Here is a 23573-nt window from a genome sequence, read left to right as displayed (position 1 = left end):
GGGTTTTAATATAGTGGAATGAGGTGCTTTGTTTTCGTGTTTGATTGGAGTTAAGGGCATCTCCAACGCTAACCCCAAACCGCGGATTGGTCCGGACCAATCTATGGACAAGGGTGCGGGAGCCAGACATCCAACCATGCATGCATACATTTCAAACTGGATTTCAATAAAGAAGACAAATTGCATGTAAACCGGAGAACATTCATCACATTTTCGACATAGTCTAAATCTACGGCGGCGGCCGTCTTTCAAGTCTTTGTTGTCCCCCCCCCCCCCCCCCCCCCCCCCGGCGTTGGTCGTGTCCATGTCCGGTGGAGATGAGACTCGTGAAGTGAAGGTGCGGTCATCGACAATGAAGAGTAGGACATGGGACACAGACCGGAATATGTTTCATTGGCGAATCACATACTCGTGAACTAATTCATAAGGTATTGTTCATGATATAAATCATGAACATGTTGAAAATAATAAACGATCCATTATTACCTATAAGGCATAACTCGAATAACGAGGGCGCCGTGAGAGTGGCAGGGGCATCTCTTTTAGACGCCTCTACATGGAAGGGTTGGCCATGGGCGTTCCCGCCCCACGAGAGCCCACCAACATGCCAGGAGGGACCGCCGAGGTAGAGAGCTGATTATCCTCAAGTGTAGGAGCACTTGCCAATTATGGATAAGTACTGGGTGCCGAACCCCTCAGGAGCAAGTAGGTAGGCTATGCCCTCATCTTCACATCCAAAACTTGGATTAGCGACTTTGTCATTGGCAGTCACACATTTCGACGGTGTCGGCCAACGTTCTTTCTTTGTGTTGGTTGCGTAATGTGTAGTTTCATCATGAAGCTAAAGAAGTGTTTTATTAGGAGACAACGGCTATGGACTGGCATTGATCTTCTTTGCTTGTTTTTTTTTTCTTTTCCACCCTCTGTGTTGTGTGCGTGCGACCTCGGTGTGCACTTGTCATCAAGTTATTCCAGATTTCGGGTATATTTTTTAGTCTGTTCTTGATGCTGTTATAGAATTGTCCATTTCTATAAAAAGAACACTTTTGTCTAAACTGCAATTCTCCTGCCATTAGTTGCTAAACAATATGGGATCAGGAAATAGTGCAATTCCTATAAGAAATTCTGCCTAGTATTTCCTTTCCAAATCCAGTGAGTACTTTTACCATTTTTGTATGTTTGTCCTTGACACATTTTTCTTCTTGCTGATTTGCATTCCCTGCCAGAAAAAAAGGACAAGACTATCTATACTACTTATAAAAAAGCAAATATTATCTTCTCTAAATGCACCCCACAAAACGTATACGGATACATTACCACCGCATGATTAGTCCCACTAAACTCAATCTAACGGCCAGCCTTAACCGAATCTGTTCCCTGTGTGCACTTAGCAATTTACATTGACTGACCGTACTCCACCGCGGAGGAAAATATGAAAGTCCATGCCTGGTCAATCAGGAAACTATAATCACGGACACATCCTATTAAAAAACTAATCACGGGCACATCTAATTATTAAGAAACTAATCACAAACTCATCCTATTATTAGGAAAAAAAATCACGCGTGCATCCTATTATTAGGAAAATAATTACGAGCCATCATATTAGGAAATTAATCACGGACGCATCTAATTATTGGGAAACTAATCATGGTTGCATCCTATTAGATAACTAATCACGAACACATCTAATTATTAGGAAACTAACCGCGAGCGCATCCTATCGTCTCCTATCAGGGAATCGTGATCGCGAGTCGCCAGCCGTCACCAGCCCACCACCCACGCGAGCCACAATGGGAGACACGCGAGGAGGAGTTGCGACTTCCTCCGAACACACTTATACTGACTGCAACGACTTTGTCCACATCCTGGGCATGCTCTCTGGGAACCACCGGCATCCACGTCGACTTCAGCTCCATCCACAACACCCACGCTGACAACCACCCACCGTCGAGGTCCTTCAAGTGGGGGCAACACTGAGTATCTTGGACCAGTATAAGCGGGCCAAAAAAATCTGCCCCCACAGCTATGCATGTAGATTCGCCTGGTCGCCAACCATCATCGTCCCCAAGGCGGTGCAGGTCTCGGCCACTGTGCAGCAGGTGAAGCTAATCATGGCCCCAACTCACTCGCCCGAAGCCACCGCCGACTCCCTCAGCTCTGACGCGTGCTGCTCCGTTGGACACACTTGTCCGGTACTCGCGCGTGGATGACGTCGTCCAAAGCTAATCCCGGTGCGTGGAGGCCGCCGCCTCAAAGCTGGACGGCTGACTCACCTGCGTCAACAATGCCGCCCAGCTGATGAGAGGACACGGTCGCCGCGGCCGCTCGCAGGCCTGAACGACGGAGACGCTCGCCTTCACGCGAACGCACCACACACATGCATTAATCAAGTAAGTATCGAGTGTTACTTTTTTACTGTCATCGCTACCTCGCCGGTGGTGACACATCTAGAAGTACAGGAACTAGAGATGAGGCAGTCAGAAACAGAGGAGCGCTGGAGCACACACAGAGACGTTCGCCTTCTTTCTTTCTTTATTTTTTCACTGATTTTCGCGTACCCGCAACAGACATCCCTGTTTTTTTAAGTACTGACTACCGGTTATTACATGGCCAACTCACGACTACATAGTGAACTCACAGACAAATTCGTTGAACCAAGACCTTACTTGCAGTCATGAAATTACGTTTCACTGAAAAAACCCAGAAGTTTGCATAAGTTTTAATGGAAAAAAACTAAAGTTCGCATAAGTTTTACTAAAAAAACCTGAAGTTTGCATAAGTGTATTTGTTTGTCTAGCTGATACATGGCAATTGTAATTTTACATGAGCATTTTCATACCGTCCTTATCTACAGTCGAGTTAACATGTTTTCCTGATAGAAAACTTGGACTACATACAAGAGAAGCAAAAACTGCATGTTGATTATGATGATGATGAATGTAGGATATTTTGTGATCATGATAAATTTCATATCATTTAGTACATAAACAATATTCACAATTTTATTTTATTACCATCAATTGTGTTGAGTTTCTTTCATATATATGTATTGACCCTCTTCTTTAAATTAGATGTGACAGATGCGGAATGAACTCATACCACATGATCGCATACGAGCAATTCAAGAGGAATTGGCGGGATTCTTTCTTGACCATGTCATACATGAAGACGGAGAATGCCATGTGGAAGTTGAAATTGATTTTAGATGTTAGGGATTATAAGAGATGTTATGTTGTATATATGTAGTAGTGTCGGATAGATATATACAAAAACTTGTTGTTCGATCAATCTCGGAGAAAGAGAGGTCACTTCTCTCTGTATATGTTCATGACGATATTGTGTAATTCTTGACTGGAATTTGTTGGCACTGAAACGATTCCTTAGCTTGTCCTAAGTGACATTTTCATGTGTGACTATACTTGTATAAATGTGTGCATATGAAGAATCATGATGAATCTTGTAAATAATTCTGAATTTTATATATTGAGAAAAATGGGTGGTCTTTTAATACATGAGACATGTTGATTAAGGAGAAACGATATTTCAAATTATTTGTACGAGTTGGAAATAAGAGATCGTGTACTTTATAGGGAAATTTCAAATTTATGAATAAATTGTCTTGTATTAAGTTTAGTATAATATATTAATCCAAATAGATGTGTATTGTATGTGCACACTTATTAGTTCAAATAGACGTGCGTTGCATGTGCACACTTACTAGTAAATTACAAACAAGCTTGATCTTTCAAGGCCAGAAAGAAACTTTGTAATATTCTAGGTACTAAATCATGGTTGCCATACTTTATCATTATTTCCTCCCCAAAATATGACACCGGAACTCTCCTGCTGGAAAAAAGGTTGCCCATTCACCAACCATGCACTCATGCCAAGAGGCATATTTTCCGTGCCAAGAGAAAGGCATGGGCCCAAAGATGGCCTTTCCCGACCTAACTTGCTGAAACTTGTCGCAGAATAAGGAAAGAATTCCTTCTGCAATTGGACAAAAACACACTTGAGAACGACCCCCACGCTCACCAACAGTGCTATAACCCCATCTGGCCACACCCGAATAATTCCATTAATATGTCTGCAAGCTTTCTATTAGAAAACGAGACATATTAGTTGTCTGCATCAGTGCAAACACACTTTTGATGCAGATCATGAAATTTCACTCGGGCAATGTCGACAGGGCACATTGTTTTCAGTCAAGATTTGTTACCTTTATCTTAAGAAGTTAGCTCAATTGATATATGCACATAAGCAATAGGGACTGCGCATGCATTATTTGACAGCTTTTTTACTGGTGTTCAAGTTCGCCGTTCATTTCTTTTCTGTTACTAAGCTGTCAAGAGTGATCCTTCCAAAGTGTTAGTAGCACTACTTATATTTTTGTTTCTCTATCTGTTAAATCTTTGAAGGTGATTTATAGTGTAGCGTGTGATCAGATACTATAATCCCTGATTTTGCTTTACTAATTCTTTTATATGAAAGGCATTTCGCATGGCTTTATTCTCAATCAGCCAGAAGTTTACAAACATCTGCTAAAGGCTATCAGAACAAAAATAGCCAAAAACACATAGCCCTACATGATGATCCCTGACCGCCATGGTGGCAAGCTTAGTAGGACTAAGGGCCAGTTCTTATGAGCTGTGTCTTATGCATAAGCTTATGTGAAATAAGCCCCAGATAATCTCCTTTGAAAATAAGCTCCTAAAAATAAGTAGTCGGCTTTTTTCAGTTCATGCCCCTTAAGCTAAATTTGTGAAATATGTAGTGAAAAGTCTATAATGCTCCTGGACTATAATTTTGTTCTATTAGATGATATTGAGTTGTTTTTGAAGTTTTGATGCCCATATGAACATTAAATCAATTTTGAAACGTGCAGACGAACACGAGAATAGGAACACCACATGAATGGTATCCTTCCTGGGCCTCGGGATGGGAAGTGACGACGGGATGGGGCGATGGCATTTTTTGCTGTAAAATGTGCAAAAGAAAATAGGGGCACTTCGATATCCCTTTTGATTTTTTTATGTAGGCTTGCACGGGAAGCTGTACTCTCCTATTCTTTTTAGTTGTGAAGAAGGTGAGGGTGAAAATAAGTTATACGCTACCTCCCCAAACGAGTTCTTCGGGACGTCTAGCTTTTATTTGCGTTAACCTGCTATAAGCCTCAAAAGAACTAGCCCTAAGTGGCCTGAGCACTTCATCAAGATCCATGACCACCCCTGCCGTCTCCCACGGAGCCAACAACCATATTCTCTCTCTCTCTCTTTTTAAGAAAGACAATAGAGATGCGGACACTCACAAACACATAGACACACTCATCCCTATGAATGCACACACCCACACTCTACCCCAATGAGCACCTTCAAAAGACTGAGTCAATGGGCCTTAAGATTAACGAAGTCATCACATATGTCTTGCTATCGACAGAAACGTTGCCTCACACTGAAAGAATATTCCGCCTTTATGACACATCAAAGCACCAAACCTGTCGTTTGATCCCTGGTTGGATGGGCTACTGATAACCCACAAGTATAGGGGATCAATTGTAGCCTCTTTCGATAAGTAAGAGTGTTGAACCCAACGAGGAGCTAAAGGTAGAACAAATATTCCCTCAAGTTCAATCGACCACCGATACAACTCTACGCACGCTTGACATTCGCTTTACCTAGGAACAAGTATGAAACTAGAAGTACTTTGTAGGTGTTTTTGGGTAAGCTTGCAAGAAAGTAAAGAGCACGTAAATAAAAGTTAGGGGCTGTTTAGATAAAGACACAACTAAATTAGTTTTAGTAAAGAGCTTTTGTCAATAAGAAGGTTATTTGTCCCTAGGCAATCGATAACTAGACCGGTAATCATTATTGCAATTTTATTTGAGGGAGAGGCATAAGCTAACATACTTTCTCTACTTGGATCATATGCACTTATGATTGGAACTCTTGCAAGCATCCGCAACTACTAAAGATTCATTAAGGCAAAACCCAACCATAGCATTAAAGCATCAAGTCCCCTTTATCCCATACGCAAACAACCTACTTACTCGGGTCTGTGCTTCTATCACTCACGCCACCCACCATAAGCAAATCATAAGCATATTGCAAACCTACAGCGGGAATCTCTCACGCTTGCGCGACACGGAGAGCACCATAGGACAGCATCAATAATAAAACATACAACTCAAACCAATCTTGATCATCAAATAGCCATTAGGACAAAACAGATCTACTCAAACATCATAGGATAGCCATACATCATTGGAAAATAATATATAGCGTTGAGAACCATGTTTAAGTAGATATTACAGTGGGTAAGAGAGAGGTTACACCGCTGCATAGAGGGGGGAAGAGTTGGTGATGATGGCGGTGAAGTTGTTAGTGAAGATGGCGGTGATGATGATGGCCCCGGCGGCGCTCCGGCGCCACCAGAAGCAAGGGGGAGAGGGGGCCCCTTCTTCTTCTTCTTCTTCTTCTTCTTCTTCTTCTTCCTTGACCTCCTCCCTAGATGGGAGAAGGGTTTCCCCTCTGGTCCTTGGCTCCCATGGCATGGGAGGGGCGAGAGCCCCTCCGAGATTGGATCTATCTCTCTGTCTCTCTCTGTTTCTGCGTTCCCTTCTGACTCTGTTTCACCGTTTCGTATATATATGGAGATCCGTAACTCCGATTGGCCTGAAACCTTCGCCGCGATTTTTTTTTCTGAATATTAGCTTTCTTGCGGCAAAAGAAGAGTGTCAACCGCCTTACGGTGGGCTCACAAGGATAGGGGCGCGCCCCCTGCCTCGTGACCACCTCGGGCACTGGTTCGCGTTGATTTTCCTTCCATATTTTCCAAAAATAAGCTCCATCCGTTTTTATCCCGTTTGGACTCCGTTTAATATGGATATTCTGCGAAACCAAAAACATGCAACAGACTGGAACTAGCACTGGGCACTGGATCAATATGTTAGTCCCAAAAATAATATAAAAAGTTGCCAAAAAGTATATGAAAGTTGAATAATATTGGCATGGAACAGTCAAAAATTATAGATACGACGGAGACATATCAGCTACCCTAATCATCCAACAACAAGATGGTTCTCATACCCTTCCTCCTTGTGGATTGGAGCCAAAGCCACAAATGATATACATATTGAACGAGCAATCAACAGAGCATTTAAGGATAACCCCCACAACAGCAAAGTTCATTTATTGATTCTCTTGTCGATTGCTCGTTAATTTGGCCCTTGAAGTATTACTCATATATATCACAAATAAATGGAGTTTTAGACATTCCTTCAATCAAACTTTTATTTTCTAGGACCAATATGTGGTTGGATGGTTAGGAGTGTGGTTCTACCTCCAACCCACCAGCGATCAAACCTTTGGTTTGACACATGCGCATCCCATATAGGCGAAATTTTGTTTCAATGGAAGGTGATGTTTTCATTGGTAACGAGGTGTGTGTGATGTCTTCATCAATCTCAAGATCTGTCGGCCCAATCTCTTCAAGATGCTCATAGGGGTACGATTTGTGTGCCTGTGTTCATAGGAGGTGTGACTGTATTTGTGTTTATGTGAGCGTCTGCGTTTGTACCGTGTCTTAGAAAAAACAAATTGCATTTAATTATCAAATTTGAGATCTTAAACTTCATATGTATATTTATCTCAAATTTTCATATTTTTAATTTTTTCTTGGGTTTTACACATATATTTAATTGAATTAATGGCAAAGTTGAAATTTCAAGATTTGTCAATGACCAAAGCTTATGTTTTTTGTGCTACGGATGGAGTGTATTTCAATAAAATTAAGGTATTTGATGTATTGAGCAGGCTGGGCTCGAACCTAGAAACCTGTGTTCAAGTAACTCACCCGGTACCAACCGAAACTCCACAAAACTTGTCTTGTCGCATTTGCTATTATGGTATTTCCGTTGCAAACATAAGAATGATTCTCCAATGAAAAGCCCTAATGCGGAATTACATTTTCCTATGTATGGTTTTGCATTATACTCCCTCCGTCCCATAATATAAGAATGTTTTTACACCACACTAATGTCGAAAACGTTCTTATATTATGGGGCGGAGGGAGTACATTTGTAATAAATTTGTGTTTCAGTAAATTATTGATGACATGGATATATAAAGGTAAATGATACATGTCGCCCGATCGATTGGATTGACCGGGTCTTCCGGCCACACTTTCCGCTAGCGGGTGCCTCTTCCCCTTGGACTCACACAAGCGCAAGGTAACATCCTCATAGGAACGTCATGTGGATGCTCCTCTCTCAGACTCCTTTGGGGCTCCTCCCCCGACACTTCCCCTCCCTATCCCTCCTCCCATCAGCGCTCACCGTCATGGACCTTCAACTGGAGCTCAGAACTAAAGCCATCTATGCCGCCAAGCCTCGGGAAGGCACCAAGACTACAAGGAGGGGCTCTAGGGGCCCCCAATCCAATGGGGTTGGGCTTCGGTGAGCTAGATTTGCCATCGACGGGCCCAAACGGCGATTTCGGTGCTCCCAAAATGAAGGCCAGTGATTTGGGCATTTTTCATGTTACATACATACGTTCGTTTGCTATTTTAGTATTTCCTTTACAAACATAAAAATGATTCTCCAACAAAGGCTGTGATATGGAAATACATTTTCTATATATGGTTTTGCATTATACGTTGCTAATAAATTAGAGTTTCAGTAAATTATTGATGACATGTATATATAAAGGTAAATGATACATGTCGCCAAGACGGTTGGATTGACCGGGTCTTTCGCCCGCACTTTCCGCTAGCGATGTCTCTTCCCCTTGGACTCAGCCAAGCTTAAGGTAACGTCCTCATAGGAGCCCCATGTAATTGCTCCTCTCCATGACTCTCGTGGGGCTCCTCCCCTCCCTCCTCCCATCGGTGCTCACCTCCATGGACCTTCAAATGGAGCTCGGAACCAAAGCCATCTATGCCGCCAAGCCCCGGGAAGGCACTGACACTACGGGGAGTGGCTCTAGGGGTCCCTTGATCCAATGGTGGTGGGGCTTCAATGAGCTAGATTTTTCGTCGACGGGCCCAAACAGTGAGTTCGGTGTTCCAGAAAGTTTAGTGATTTGGGTATTTTTCATGTTACATACATACAATCGTTTGCTACTTTAGTATTTCCTTTTCAAACATGAAAATGATTCTCCACAAAGGTTGTGGTACGGAAATACATTTTGCTACATATGGTTTTGCATTATACCTTGGTAATAAATTAGAGTTCCAGTAAATTATTGATGACATGGACATATAGGGTAAATGATGCATGTTGCCAGACGGTTGGATTGACTGGGTCTTTCGCCTATACTTTCCGGTAGCGATTTCTTTTCCCCTTGGACTCAGACAAGCTCAAGGTAACGTCCTCATAGGAGCCTCATGTAGTTGCTCCTCTCCCAGACGCCTCTAGGGCTTCTCCCCTCGCTCCTCCCATCAGCGCTCACCGCCATGGACCTTCAACTAGAGCTCAAAACCAAAGCCATCTATGCCGCCAAGCCCTAGGAAGGCACCGAGACTACGAGGAGTGGCGCTAGGGGGTCCCCTGATCTAATGGTGGTGGGGCTTTGGCGGGCTAGATTTGCGGTCGAGGGGCCCAAACGGCAAGTTTGGTGCTCCAAAATGAAGGTCAGTGATTTGGGGATTTTTCATGTAAATACATACGTTTGTTTGCTATTTTATTGGTATTTCCTTTGAAAACATAAAAATGATTCTCCAACCCAAAATCATGATATGAAATTACATTTTCTAAATATGGTTTTGCATTATACCTTGCTAATAAATTAGAGTTTTAGCAAGTTATTTACGATGTGGATATATAAAGGTAAATGACACCTCCCGCCTGATAGATTTGATTGATCGGGTCTTCTGCCCGCACTTTTCGCTAGGGATGCTTCTTCCCCGGGACTCACACAAGCGCAAGATAACTTCCTCATAGAAGCCTTATGTGGCTGCTCCTCTCTCATCCTCCTCCGGGGCTCCCCCTGACACCCCCTCCCTCCTCCCATTGGCGCTCACCGCCATGTACCTTGAATTGGAGCTTGGAACCAAAGCCCTCTACGCCGTCAAGCTTCGGAAAGGCACAAAGACCACAAGGAGTGGCACTAGGGATCCCGTAATCCAATGGCGGTGGGGCTTCAGCGAGCTAGATTTTTTGTCAACTAGCCCGAACAGCAAGATCAATGCTCCAAAATGAAGGTCAGAGTGATTGAAGGATTTTTCATGTCACTTACATACCTCCGGTTGGCATGTTACAATCTCACCCCCCCCCCCCCCACACACACACATGCACGTGCCCACACACACACACACACACACACAAACACACACACACACACACGACATGGTACAAAATATTGCATACATGCTGCAAGTTGATTATCCACGGTCTGATGCACCGTGTGTGCAATGACTTTTTCTTAGCGATTTGCTGGGACAAAAAGAAAAAAAAACATTGCACTAGTTTTTTTCCCCTTTTTTGGCATCTCTTCACATACCATGAGGAATCATGCTATTCCCTCCGGTCCTTCTTACTTTGCATATTAGATTTGTATGAAGTCAAACTTTGCTAAGTATGACCAAATTTATATTAAAAGATATTAACATCTATAATACCTAATAAATATAATATGGAAATATATTCCAAGCTGGATCTAATGACATCGGTGTTGTTATGTGAATGTTATTAATTTTTTATATAAATCCGATCAAATTTTAAAGACTTTGACCTCAAACAAACCTAATATGCAGAGTAAAAAGGACCGGAGGAAGGAAGTACCGCCTACTACACTTGGACGGTAGAGATATCCCGGCGCTCGGCGCCCCCGTTGCACGGCCGACGCCTAGCACAACCCTCATCACAAAATCACACAAAAACAACACATTCGTGCGTCTCATTTGCAACCCGCTCCCCTGTTTTCCCGCATGCCCATCCATCCATCCATCCATCCAGATCAGACCCTCACACCTGGTCAGTCAAACCCCTGTCCTCTCCTCTCTACCGATGCTGCGCAAGAAATGGCTGACGCAACGGCCGCTCCCTCGCTTTGTTCCGTCGCCAAGGCTGCAGCGAAAGCAGGGGGCCGTTTCCCACTAATTGCAGGGTAAAACCAGTAACTCCGCACCAAAAGAATAAGGCTCCACTATATAAAACGCCATTCACCAACGACCATCCATCCATCCATGCCAATATACCACTACTACAGTACGTACAAATTCAGAGTAACTCTGCTCATTTAGAGCAGAAGAGAAAACAAACAAAAATCCGAGCGAGAGGACAGCTTTTGCCAATTAGAGTTCAGTTGGAGCAGAGCGGAGAGAGCCAGCCCACCAGTGGGCAGTGGCAGCAACGGAATCATCCTCCCACCCCACCTTCTTCTTCGCCTTCTCCTTGGTCAAACCGCCTTTCGCTCTTCTCCACCCCCTTAAAAAAAGTAGCGGCACCCGGAGAACCAACCCAGGTGCGGGGCTGGGAATCGAGGCGGGGCGCCTCCACAATCTCTCTCCCCTTCCCTCTCCCCTCTGGTTCTTTCGGCGTGTTCCTCGTTTCCCGGGGGCCGGGGAGTTGTTCTTGGCCAGTGGAGTCGGTCGCTCCAGACCTACCCTCGTCCGTCTGCGCCCGGCAAGATCTTTGTTTCCCCCCGTTTGCGGCGGCTCCCTCCCTTCTTTCTTGGTTGGTGGGAGGGGAATTCGCCAGTCTCTGCAGGGGAATTTTAGGTCCTTCGGTTTCGCCCGAATTGTTCCTTCTCCGTCGCCGGCGGGAGCACATGATCTGAGCCAGGTTCTGACCGCCTTGCCGCCCTCTCTCCCCAATCCGTCCGCCCGCCCGCCCGCCTTCTGTTTTGGGGGAGAGAAGGAGGATCAATCGTCCGGTATCGGAGGTACCGCCCGCTCGAGGAGGCGCCGATTGGGCATTTCTTCCTTTTCTGTCTGCCTTTATTCCGCCGGGTTTGTTTGTGTGCTTATTATCGCTTGCGTCCGTGCGGCTGATTCGTCGCCGGAATTGCTTGCCCGGGAGTTGTTGATGAATTACTGAGACGGGTTGCCTGTAAAGTTTGCATCTTGGTTTCAAAATTCTACCCATTTCAGTCATAAATTTCCTGCCCCCCTGTTTTTCTCAACAGAAAAAAGGGTTCTTATTTCAGTTATGGAATCTTCCCATTTCACATCGAAATTGCATCTCTGGGAATTCAGTTCGTGACGAGCAGCGGGTTGGATTCTCCATTGCATATCAAATATCTGTCCTCTGTTTTCTTGTACATCGATTCAGAGCCCATGCCTGTAAAATTTACAGCATTTCCATATGAGTTCAGTGGTTTAATGAAGGTTTCACTCCCCCTGAATTTGTTTGTTCATCTCTACCTGTTGCCATAATGTAGCCCTGTAAAAATAGAATTGTGTTGGTCTGTATAGTGTGTACTGCACATGTATGATTGGTTGCCCTTTATGTCCTAGAATCTGGAGTAATTTGCTGTGCTTAGTGATTCTGATCAGCATTTATTGTAAGTTGTACTAGTATCCTGAAAAGGGAGCTTTTGCTTAATTTCACAGTCAAGCATCTAATGTTTTGACAGTACTAATGTGGTGAACCTTGTTGTTTCAGCTGAGGAAGATTTCTTGCTCACATGGCCGGCACCAGCGATCGTGGATCCCTCATGGAGGACTGGATGGCCATGCCACCGACGCCCAGCCCGAGAACGCTCATGTCAAGCTTCTTGAATGAAGACTTCGGCTCTGGTCAATTCTCCAATTTTTTCGGCGAACATGTGAGCAACAAACCCCATGATCAATCAGAGAAGAGAGGAGAGCTTGTGGGCTTCAGGGAGCAACTGCCTACTCAGTCAGCTACAGATACAGCTACACCCCAAAAGGATTTTTCCCTGCAACCAAATTCGTTCAATGCTAATCAGAAATCAAACCCACAGGGATCTCTAGCCGAGCGCAGGGCTTCGAGAGCTGGTTTCAGTATCCCCAAGATTGATACATCTCGTGTGGGTTCATCCACAGTTATTCGATCACCCATAGCAATTCCACCTGGTCTTAGTCCAACTACTCTTCTTGAGTCACCGGTGTTTCTCTACAATGCTATGGTATGCCATCTTCTCATAACTGGTTTTCTATTGTGCTATGCCACCAATAATTACTTCCTTCATTGGGGATTAATAGGCCGGCGGGCAAGGGAAGCCCGTCTGTTTTTTTACAAGGCCGCTGGACATGAGCGTTCACTCTATTCCCCTCCTTGTCGTTTCAGCTTTTGATACAATTAATCATGAATCTTTAGTTAGCGTATGTGCGGATAAAAATGGATCAGTGCATGTGTGAATAAAAACGGAAGTACCTATTGATTGAGGTTGTGGTAAACTATACTTTGAGTTAGCAATTACCAGTAAACACATGAAAGTTCCATTTGTCAGACATTTAGTTTTCCTGAAGTATATATAAGAACATTTATCATTGTCTTGTTTTTGCAGAAAGCATTTGATGTGTACTGTAGCACATGGTTTTTTCAGTATAGAGACTTGTGAATACAACGTATTTAATTCCTATCATTCAGAATATTACTGTTCAAAAAATGATCTCTGTTTAGAAATTTACAGAGTTGCAAATTTGGTTCTGCGTTTTGACTTCAAAGCCGATGAATTAATTCAACACTCATAAATGGTCAAATGCATATGTGCTTACCACACGATATCCACTATGCGAATGTAGCTGATATGATTATGATCTGTTGCAGGCACAGCCTTCTCCAACCACTGGCAAACTGTTTGTTGCTCCAGAGGCTAACTCAACAATGCCACCAGATAGCACGTTCAGTAACGATGTTTTCTCCTTCCAACCCCACTCTGGGCCAGCAAGCTACTCAAATATGGAAAAGGTAATATCCTTAACTGTTAGCACCCTTTGTTTGCATTCTACTGTTCACTTCTTTTTATTGCCCCACTTTTCTGTGCATTTATATGCCTGTTCTTCTAATGTTATACAGGGTTACAATGTTTGCCACCAAAACCAGTCGTTGTCAAATATTCATCAGCAAGGATCCAGTCTTCAGTCAAGCTTTACTGCAGCCAAGGACAGTGCCGACGAAACAATTGTCAAACCGAAGACGTCTGACTCTGTGTTCAGTGATAATCACTCTTCTGAGGAACAGGAAGATGACGAGGGAGACCAAAATGAAGAATACTCTTCTGCCACAAATAGCAACCCAGCTGAAGATGGATATAACTGGAGAAAATATGGACAGAAGCAAGTGAAGAGCAGTGAGCATCCAAGGAGCTATTACAAGTGCACACACCCAGATTGCCCTGTCAAGAAAAAGGTGGAACGCTCTCAAGATGGTCAGATAACAGAGATAGTCTACAAGAGTTCTCACAATCACCCTTTGCCGCCTCCAAACCGCCGCTCAGGTATCCCTTTGTCGCAAATCAATGATCAACAAGTCCATGTTCTAGAGAAACCTGGTTCGCACGCAGGGCTCAACACTGCATCTTTGTGGGAAAATGGTAAAAGTGAGTGCATTCAAGATATGCAAGGTGTCGAGGGAAGACCAGCTGCTGGCCCTCCTGTATCTGCATATGGTGATACATCTATCATGGAGTCCCAAGATGCAGCTGATGTCTCGTCAACGCTGTCCAATGAGATTGATAGAGCAACACAAGGCACCATTTCTTTAGACTGTGATGTAGGTGAAGATGAGACTGAATCCAAAAGAAGGTTGGTGTCCCCCTCCACTTGACCACTTAACACAGCCATGATGATATTTCTATTCATTGATGAGCCTGGTTATTTTCAGGAAACTGGATGCTTTAGCTGCTGTTACCATTCCTACTGCGACCACCACAAGTTCAATTGACATGGTGGCTGCAGCATCAAGAGCTGTCCGGGAGCCTCGCGTTGTCGTTCAGACAACAAGTGAGGTTGACATCCTTGACGATGGTTATCGCTGGCGCAAGTATGGTCAGAAGGTTGTTAAAGGAAACCCAAATCCAAGGTCAGCTCAATGGGGTTTATGTTTTTTCACTCAAAAGTTGATCATTTTGTGTAATGTTTGAGACTCTTGGTATTCATCCATCCTGAGATGTAACATCATCCTATTTACCTGCAGGAGCTACTACAAATGCACGCACCAGGGCTGTTCAGTGCGCAAGCATGTGGAGAGAGCTTCACACGATCTGAAATCCGTGATCACGACATACGAGGGAAAGCACAACCATGAAGTTCCAGCAGCCAGAAATAGCGGGAACGCGGGCTCCGGTTCCGGCAGTGCCACAGCATCCGCGCCGCAGGCTAATCTCTCGCATCGCAGGCAAGAACAAGCGCAAGGCAGCTATCCTCAGTTTGGTGGCGCGACTCCCTTTGGTTCCTTCGGCCTCCCGCCGAGAGGCCATCTGGGGGCGGCAGGCAACTTCCACTTCGGGATGGCCCCTCCAGGCATGTCGATGCCGCCGATGCCCGCCGCTCGTCACCCGTCAATGATGCAGGGCTACCAGGGACTCATGATGCAGGAAGGGCAGATGAAGGCGGAGCCAGACCAGCAGTCCGGGTTTGCGGCGTCATCGGCTTACCAACAGATGATGGGCAGGCCCCCCTTTGGTCCCCAGATGTAAATAATAGGATGCAAAGAAAGGAAAGATAGATGTGCTCCGGCTTGCCTGTATACATGGTAGAATTGCAACAGCAATGCATAGCTTCGTTCTAGTTTTTCTTGGTCACTCCATTTCTTTTATCTTGTGGGCATTTTTTGTAAGCAAAGAATGCAGAGACGGTTCTCATGTCTTTCAGTTGTTTGGAATCAGAAAGAAAAGGGATAGCTTCTAAGACAATTGGGCATTGGTTAAATCAATCAAAATCACTCATGCTATGAGGGTTAGCAGCAGCTCATATGGTTGTCAAGTGCTACTACTACACCTGGTGCTTTTTCGTACTCCTTCCGTTACAAAATAAGTGTCGTGGTTTTAGTTCAAACCATCCTAAATTTGAAATAAAACCACGGCACTTATTTCGAAACAGACGGAGTAGGTCTCTTCTGAAAGAAACATTGGTTGCCATTCTAACGCTCTGTGGGTTAGAGGCCGGCTGTGTGACGGTGGTTTTGCCGGCGGCGGCGGGTGGGTCGGCGACAACGACTGAAACTGGAAGATGAAAAACCAGTCGGCGACAACGAGTGTCCTTGTTCGTTTTATCTTGGACTGCTTAACCCGCGAACGTTTGCTAGAGAGCATGGTAAATGCAACTTTTTCATGGCAGTTTTTGTTAGTTGAGAATGGCAAATCCGCGTTAGTTTAGTTTTTTTTAAGGGTTTACCCTGCTTGCTAGCTAAATTTGCCATTCTCGTGACAATATGAATTGACATAAAAGACGTTTGATTTGCCATCCCTTTCCAGTGGACGTCAGCTGAATAGTATCACCATTTATCTTCCGAAGTGGATAAAAAAATAAGGGATAAGTATATTTTTCATCCTCGAACTCTTCTGAGAGTTTAGAAATCGTCCCTCAACTTTAATCCGGAGAGTTATTGTCCCTCAACTATCAAAACCGGATAGTTTTCGTCCCTCGTGCCGATTCGGGCGGTTTTCGTCCGACATGAACAGTAAATTCGAAAAAGTAGCAAAAACAATAAAAAACTGAAAAATTGCGGGATCAAAGTTCCTCGGGGGCGCAAGGTGCATGCAATTTTTCATACTGTTTGGACATTCCAGGAGCTCGTGACAAAGGAAGAACCATAAATATGTACGTTGGTGAACAGTAAAATAGAAAAAAATTCAAAAAAATATGAAAATTGTTGACATCTAAGATGCTCGGGTGCTCAAGGTGCCTAAATTTTTTCATGGTGTTTGGACATTGTGGGAGCTCGTGGCAAAAAAAAAATTGGCTCGAAAAGAAACTTTGAAAAAGTGCACTATTTTGTTTTTTTGGCTAGAGCTCCTCTTATGTCATTTGAGCACGAAAATTTGCACGCACCTTGCACACCTATGCATCTTTGATGCCAAAAAAATTCATATTTTTTCGAATTTGTTTTCTATTTTTTTTCAATTTTACTGTTCATCGACATATATATTTGAAGTTTTTTCTTTGTCATGAGAACCTGGATGTCCAAACAGTATGAATATATGCACACACCTTACGCCCCCGAGGAACTTTGATCCCATAAAATTTTAGATTCTTTTTGTTTTTTTTTGCTATTTGTTTGAATTTACTGTTCATCGGTATACTGTTCACGTCGGATGAAAACCGCCTGAAGCGGCACGAGGGACGAAAACTATCCAGTTTTGATAGTTGAGGGGCGAAAACTGTCCGGATTAGAGTTAAGGGACGATTTCTAAACTCTCGGAAAAGTTCGAGGACGAAAAGTACTAGTCGAAGGCACGTGCTTTGCACATGTGTGTTGTTAACTAAAATTTTCATACAGATAAGAAAACTTTAAATGAAATGAAGCACTTTTTTATATGGAGTTTTAGCTTCGCAACCTCTTGGCGACCTTCAAAAAATAATCATCTGCATGCATTGCACATAACTTGGACGTAGATGGAATATAATGCATTCTACCATGCATATCCAATATTTCAGGTCTGCTGCAAAAATTCCAATATTTAGGACTTCAAAAAAATGGGTACGTATCACTGTAAAATTCATGAGAATGGCCGTTCAGCTCATTGACCTTCTGTTTTTTTAACAGGCCGCTCGACCTTTTTTTAGGGGGGGCCCTCGACCTTTTTGCGTCCTGCCTTAGGCTAAAAAATGTGGTTTTGGGTCAAGAGCGTAACACTCGGCTATATGGACCTGGAAGCTTGCCACTGGGTCAACACAGGTCAGTTCCCTGCCCCTATGTTGAGCTTAGAGAAAAAGAAAAGAATCTTCTCAAAATAAACTGTCGACCGGAGCAGCACCGCGCCGCCGCCCCTCCTCCCGTCTCTGGCCCCGCGACCCGCCGAACGCCGACCCGAGGACCGCGAGGGCGTCGGGGAAGCGCACGACCCGGACATCCGGCAATCGTGCTTGGCTGCTCACCTCGCCCAGCCCAATCGTCATCAGCAGCTATGGTGGCGCCTGAATCCGGCAGCCACGGCCTCAAACAGCACACGCCGGCAGGCTGCCGGCACACTTCACGCTTCCACGGCTCCTCCGCTATTATTATTTAGTAATCCATGGATGGGGCATATCCCTCCATTGTTGAGTTGGCTTGTAATGACTTTGTAACTCTGATTCTGTATGATTATTCAGAAAAGAAAGGAAACTGCCCTATGCCTACTTCTGTTGACTTAATATTTCTGTTGTATGTTAAAACTGAAAAATGTATGTTTCTTGCATATACTTGTGAAGCCCAATGGCTATCATAAAAAATGATATGTGCTCACTTATGTTGTTGGATTTCTGTTATATGCTAACTGAGGAAGAATGGTAAATCTATAGATTTAAGTACTGTACATGCTAGAATATTACCCCTGTAAACATATCTTTTGGCCTACAATTTTCATAAGGCAAGCTAATGACTGAAACCCTATCTAACATTATTTTTCCTGGATACTATTTACATGAATACAACCATATTAGAAACATCACACTGCAGTACACAACATGTACATGGATTATACCAAAACATCCCTGTAGACAATATTTTTTGTGCTTTTCCCTGATGGATCAATTTCCTTATTTGGCCTTGCAAGTATTCTAGTTGTTTGTCTTGATGTGCCTCTAGACAAAGCAACATAGAGTTGTCCATGAGAAAACACCGGCTCAGGAAGATATATGCCAACATTTTGGATGGTTTGACCCTGGGCTTTGTTGATTGTCATGGCAAAACTAAGCCGAATTGGAAATTGTTTTCTCTTAAACTTGAAGCGGAGAACATCATCCTCTGAAGGATAGAGAGGAATTCGTGGAAGGAACACTCACTTCCCAGCATATTGTCCGCCAATAATTTCTGCATCAATAGCATTATCTTGAAATGCCTTAATAATAAGCCTTGTACCATTGCATAAACCATTAGAAGGATCAAGATTGCGAATCAAAATAACAGGGCAGTTGATCTTCAATCTGAGAATATGCGGAGGTAGGCCATTAGGTGTGAGTGAATTTAGGAACTCAGGTTGATAGTGATTATGTGGATCATCAACCACCGAGTCAAAACTGTAATAGACCTTTTCTTCTCCAGGAAATCGCTCAATAAGCATTTCATTTAACTCATCCACATATTCATTCTTTGTGGAAAGAATGGCACGTGCACTAATATAAGATGGCGAGTTTCCATTTTTGTCCATTAAAGGGAAGATATCATCAATTAACTTACCAGCAGAGGCCTTTTCATATGTGTAACCTATAACAATTTCTTCAGGCAGGCGCACGTATTCTTGACCAATTGATTCCTCTGTACCATTACCAATTCTAAGGAGAAAATCAGAGAACCATGGATCAAACAATGCCCTCATATTGCGCCATAGTTTGATATGTCTTATGTCTGGCCAAAGATAAGACTTTTTTAGTGTAGCATCTGTAATTTGTGCTCTAGTGCCATGCCTCACCACCGGAAGTATATTTACTAACTTCCGGATGAGAATTTGGTTTAAGTTAGGCGAGTGAAGAAATCTTTGTTGCAAATCTGCATCCGTGTCATAGAAGTATAACTGTAAATGCTTGGGGCCATCTTCTTTTGGAACCAACTGGTCAATACGGTGATAAATTTGGCCCTGTGCACGAAAGGTGTAAACTGCAGACCTCCTATTGCAGAACCTTTGGTCCAAGATGACACCAAGAGAGGTAAAAGAGAAATGAGAATTGAAGTACCGTATATGATCTTGGAAGTATTTTGCATTTGGATCCTGACTCGTGTAGAGCTGACGCAAATCGTCAGGAACCACTGGGGTTACTATCTTCACCTTTCCATTCATGCAACAAAAAGTTGGTGTCTCATATTGGAACCTTTTCGCATTACAATGTCTACAGTTGGGCACTCGCTCTAGAAAATGATGACCACTGGGCACATTATGATATATACGATCATATGGGTCTGCTTGTATACATTTTGTAACATGCTTTGGTTCTTGATATGATTCAAAGTCAAGACCTGTATTTTTTTAAAGTAATATTTTAGTAAAGTATTACAAATAAATATGAATGATTGAGCAAAGTACCAGTCAATGCTTACCTGGTCCATTATACATAAGACTTTCATCGTCCACTTCATCGCACTCAATGTTGTCTTTGGTATTTGCCAGATAATCTGTTGACAAATTATATCTAGTTGTAAATAGATGAAATACTTGTTATGTGCTGTATATAGATTAAATCATTGTTTTTTATGACTAAAATTACCATGAACGACAGGAAAATAATCCTGGGGCACATAAATGATGTCTTCATGCAAGTTGTTGGTATTTCTACCAGGATCCCGTGCGGTACTACAACTTTCTTTTTCTGACCTCTTTCTTTTATTAGGGCCACAAATCTCTTGTACGTGTGTTTCTTCCTGGTCATGTGACAGTTGTGAGTACACATTGGTGCAATGTTGCCGCTTACGCTGACCTACATTTTTCAATTCATATTTTGCAGCTTGTTCTTCCGAGGATATTGATGATAAATATATGCCAGATGGACTGATAGTGAACCGAGTTCCAGCTTTTGGACGGCTTGTCTCAGAACCACCATTTTCTGCCACTGTTTTCAAGGAAAAATAGTCAACGGCAGTGTAATGAAATATAATAAATAAAATTTTATAGTAGATATTTCTTAATTAATTATATATACAACCTTGCTTGCCTTTTGATGAAGACCCTAGCTGAGTAAAAACTGAATCGTGCCTCTCATAGTTTGAAATGGCCATGACTTCCTCTCCTGTAATGTAGGTTCAGTTTACCCAATCATTATACATCATATAATAAAAAATAATGAGATAAACGAACATTCAACGGCCATTGATAAAATTTGTAATGCATATTTTATTGATTAGAACAGTCACCTGTCATGTATTGGTTATTATTAGTAGCTCTCAAATTTTCTGTTGTGGTGCTGGTTGTGTGTTGTTACAACTTGCACTGTACTCACGCCACATTCTTTTATACTCACGATTCCTTTGCAGATAGGCTTCCCTCTGATATGGAGTCATTTGCAAATACCTATCCCGGCCGCGGTAACGCTTACGCTGGGAAGAATTCATTTGCATAGCGTTTTTGGTTTCTGCTAAAGGATCATTCTGCTCTGCAACCACAGATACTATTTCCCCACCAAACAAAACAAACAAAAACACACAGTATATCAAGGCAAGCGATCAATAAGGATAATAATAAGAAGATATCGGTAATAAAAAAACATACGTTGGTTCCCTTTTGGTGAAGTCGTCGAGTGAACATTTGTAATATCTCTGAAAGGAACTCGGCCTTCCATCTATTGGGTTTTACTGGACGGCTAGCGGTTATTACTTTGATTCTTGATTGTTATAAGCCAGGTATTTTCAGCCACAACCTACAGTATATAAGCATTAGACCATTTTTAGCTTGCCAAATCCGAGAAAAATAATTAAAGCATACTCAAATTTGCCAACGGATATGAGACATGAACAGAATGAACATGTGCTTTATGTTCAGAATAGCACTGCCTTTTATAGTCTACCAACAGATAGCTGCTTGGACAAAAGCACAAACACCTTGCGTGCAAGAAAAGCAGAAAAATCAACAGCTACAGTCAGACCAGTGAATATGTATTTCATATAATTGATAGCAAGAAGGATCACTTGCGTAACATTCGCACGCAAAAGAATCATCACAGAATTCCAAAGGAACAGATTAGGATGGGCCACCTAGAGAAGGAATAGCTCACTTGTGGTCAATCCGTCGGTGGCACTATAGTCAGCTGGTTGTAGTAGGACGTCCAGCTCTCATGAACCTGGACTCAACAGGCAGCAAGAAAATTCGAACCAAGACAAAGCTTGCAAGGAGACGATGGCGGAGCTGCAATCTGGATGTTGACGTGATTGGAAGGAACTGGGGGCGTGGACGGCGGGTATGAACTGACGGAGATCGCGGTGTGTGACGTACACGCTAGAGAAATTTCATACAGAGCATATGTATGTGGTGGTGAAGTGAGCGAGGTTGCGCCTTGGCGGGGAATTGGTTTGCTGGAGCCTTGGAGGGAATCGATTTGCTGAAGGCGAGCGTGGGTTGTAGAGTTTTCCAGAAGAGGCGTCTGAGTTCTCAGCCTTTGGCGGGAATAGGTGGGTGGCGAATCCGGGTAATGTGGGCCGTTCGATCTGATAAAGTGGACGGCTACAAATGAATTCATTGTGTAATTTGGTGGACAAAACATGCAAGAAGAAGGTAGATTCAAAATTCAAAAAATTATCCTAAAAAATAATGACATACTCCTACTCAGTAGTTTGAAGTTACGATTTTTCGTCTTGGGTAAGTTGTTTGATGCAAGAGAGCTTCTAGTTTGAAAAAAAAGCTTCCCGCGCTAACAGATTTGCAGTCCAGTCCAGGCGCCCGTTCAGCACGCCGGCGCTCTGGTGACGGAGCCCTCGAAGACGACGACTTCGTCGCCGGCGGCCACGCCATGCCACTCGAACGACCGCGCCTCGTCCATCACGCTCTGCCCGTGTATGAAGAAGTAGCCGCCGCCCGGCGGCAGCGGGAACCCGGACCCGGACGCCGCGCCCCGCTCCAGCTCCCCGCGCAGCGCCGACACCGCCCCCCGCGCGCGCACCGCCACCTCCACGCGCCCCGCGCCGCACCGCGACACCACCGTCACCCGCAGCGGCGCCGGCGCCGGCGCGGCGACGCCGTCTCGCCGGGCCTTTGGCCTCCTGACCCCACTCTTCTTCTCCTGACGCGGCCGCCTGTCGTCGCCGTCGAGGGCGACGTGGATGACGGAGCCCTCCACGACGCCGTACCGCTCGGTGACGCCGGCGGCGCCGGCGTCGTCGTCGTCCACGAGCGCGCCGCCGTCGTGGAAGAGGGACAGCGCGGCGGCGGGCCACCCGTTGCGCCCCTGGAGCTTCTGCTTGATGTCCATGACGGTGTCGAAGAAGCCCACCTCCATCTTGAACGGCGCCTCCCCCGACGACGAGCACACGAAGGTCACGTCCATGGCCGCCCACCAAGCACAACCAGGCAAGCATGCCATGGCATGACATTTATATCATGGATGAGAATGCACTGCGTGTGAGCATTTGATCTGTTGCCAACCAGCATGAATTTCCAGTGACTGCAGAGAGCTGAGGGCAGTTCAGACTTGATGCATGATCAAGATTCCTCAACTTGCTGCTAATCACGCAGAACGGCCTTCGTTTCCCCATCCATCTCACAAAATCGGCGTGTCAGCTAGATCGTTTGCGATAAGGAAGAAGCAGTTTTTGCTCTTGATTGTTCATCATGTCTGCTACTCTGTGCAGGAGAACTTTGCTGGTGATATGACAGACTAAATTCAGCATCGGAATTGCAAGGGAAGACTGCATTGCATCAATCAGTTGCACAAGGGGTCACAAATCACAGATCCCTTGCTAAATATCCTTCACTGGAGTTACAGTCTCTTCTAGGAGTAAAATGTTCAGCAAAAACAAACACTAGTTTCTACTAGCACATAACATC

At 44.0% G+C, this 23573-nt stretch overlaps 2 protein-coding genes across 3 annotated transcripts; one reads left to right on the top strand and one right to left on the bottom strand.

Annotated features, from left to right (window-relative positions):
• The first annotated feature begins 11333 nt into the window (after positions 1–11333).
• Positions 11334–15821, top strand: LOC123104121 (probable WRKY transcription factor 2). Of its 2 annotated transcripts, none has more exons than XM_044525872.1 (6): positions 11334–11882; positions 12605–13091; positions 13736–13876; positions 13985–14712; positions 14792–14989; positions 15104–15821. In XM_044525872.1, exons 2-6 carry the CDS (start codon positions 12627–12629, stop codon positions 15603–15605), a joined length of 2034 nt encoding a protein of 677 aa, XP_044381807.1. In that variant the 5' UTR covers positions 11334–11882; positions 12605–12626; the 3' UTR covers positions 15606–15821. The 2 variants fall into 2 exon arrangements, with proteins under 2 accessions (XP_044381807.1, XP_044381808.1); XM_044525873.1 differs by lacking the exon at positions 11334–11882 and adding an exon at positions 11894–12327.
• A 2627-nt stretch (positions 15822–18448) lies between these two features.
• LOC123107220 (uncharacterized) lies at positions 18449–22083 on the bottom strand. Its single transcript, XM_044529220.1, has 7 exons — positions 21808–22083; positions 21306–21453; positions 20951–21204; positions 20743–20826; positions 20308–20649; positions 20141–20215; positions 18449–20059 (listed from the first exon to the last, which is right to left on the bottom strand). Exons 3-7 carry the CDS (start codon positions 20955–20957, stop codon positions 18888–18890), a joined length of 1680 nt encoding a protein of 559 aa, XP_044385155.1. The 5' UTR covers positions 20958–21204; positions 21306–21453; positions 21808–22083; the 3' UTR covers positions 18449–18887.
• Between the last annotated feature and the right edge of the window lie 1490 nt (positions 22084–23573).

The sequence above is a fragment of the Triticum aestivum genome, chromosome 5A (genome assembly GCF_018294505.1).
Source record: "Triticum aestivum cultivar Chinese Spring chromosome 5A, IWGSC CS RefSeq v2.1, whole genome shotgun sequence".
Taxonomy (NCBI): Eukaryota; Viridiplantae; Streptophyta; class Magnoliopsida; order Poales; family Poaceae; genus Triticum; species Triticum aestivum.
The sequence above is the reverse complement of the archived record's forward strand: the minus strand, read 5'-3'. Positions and strand labels throughout refer to the sequence as shown.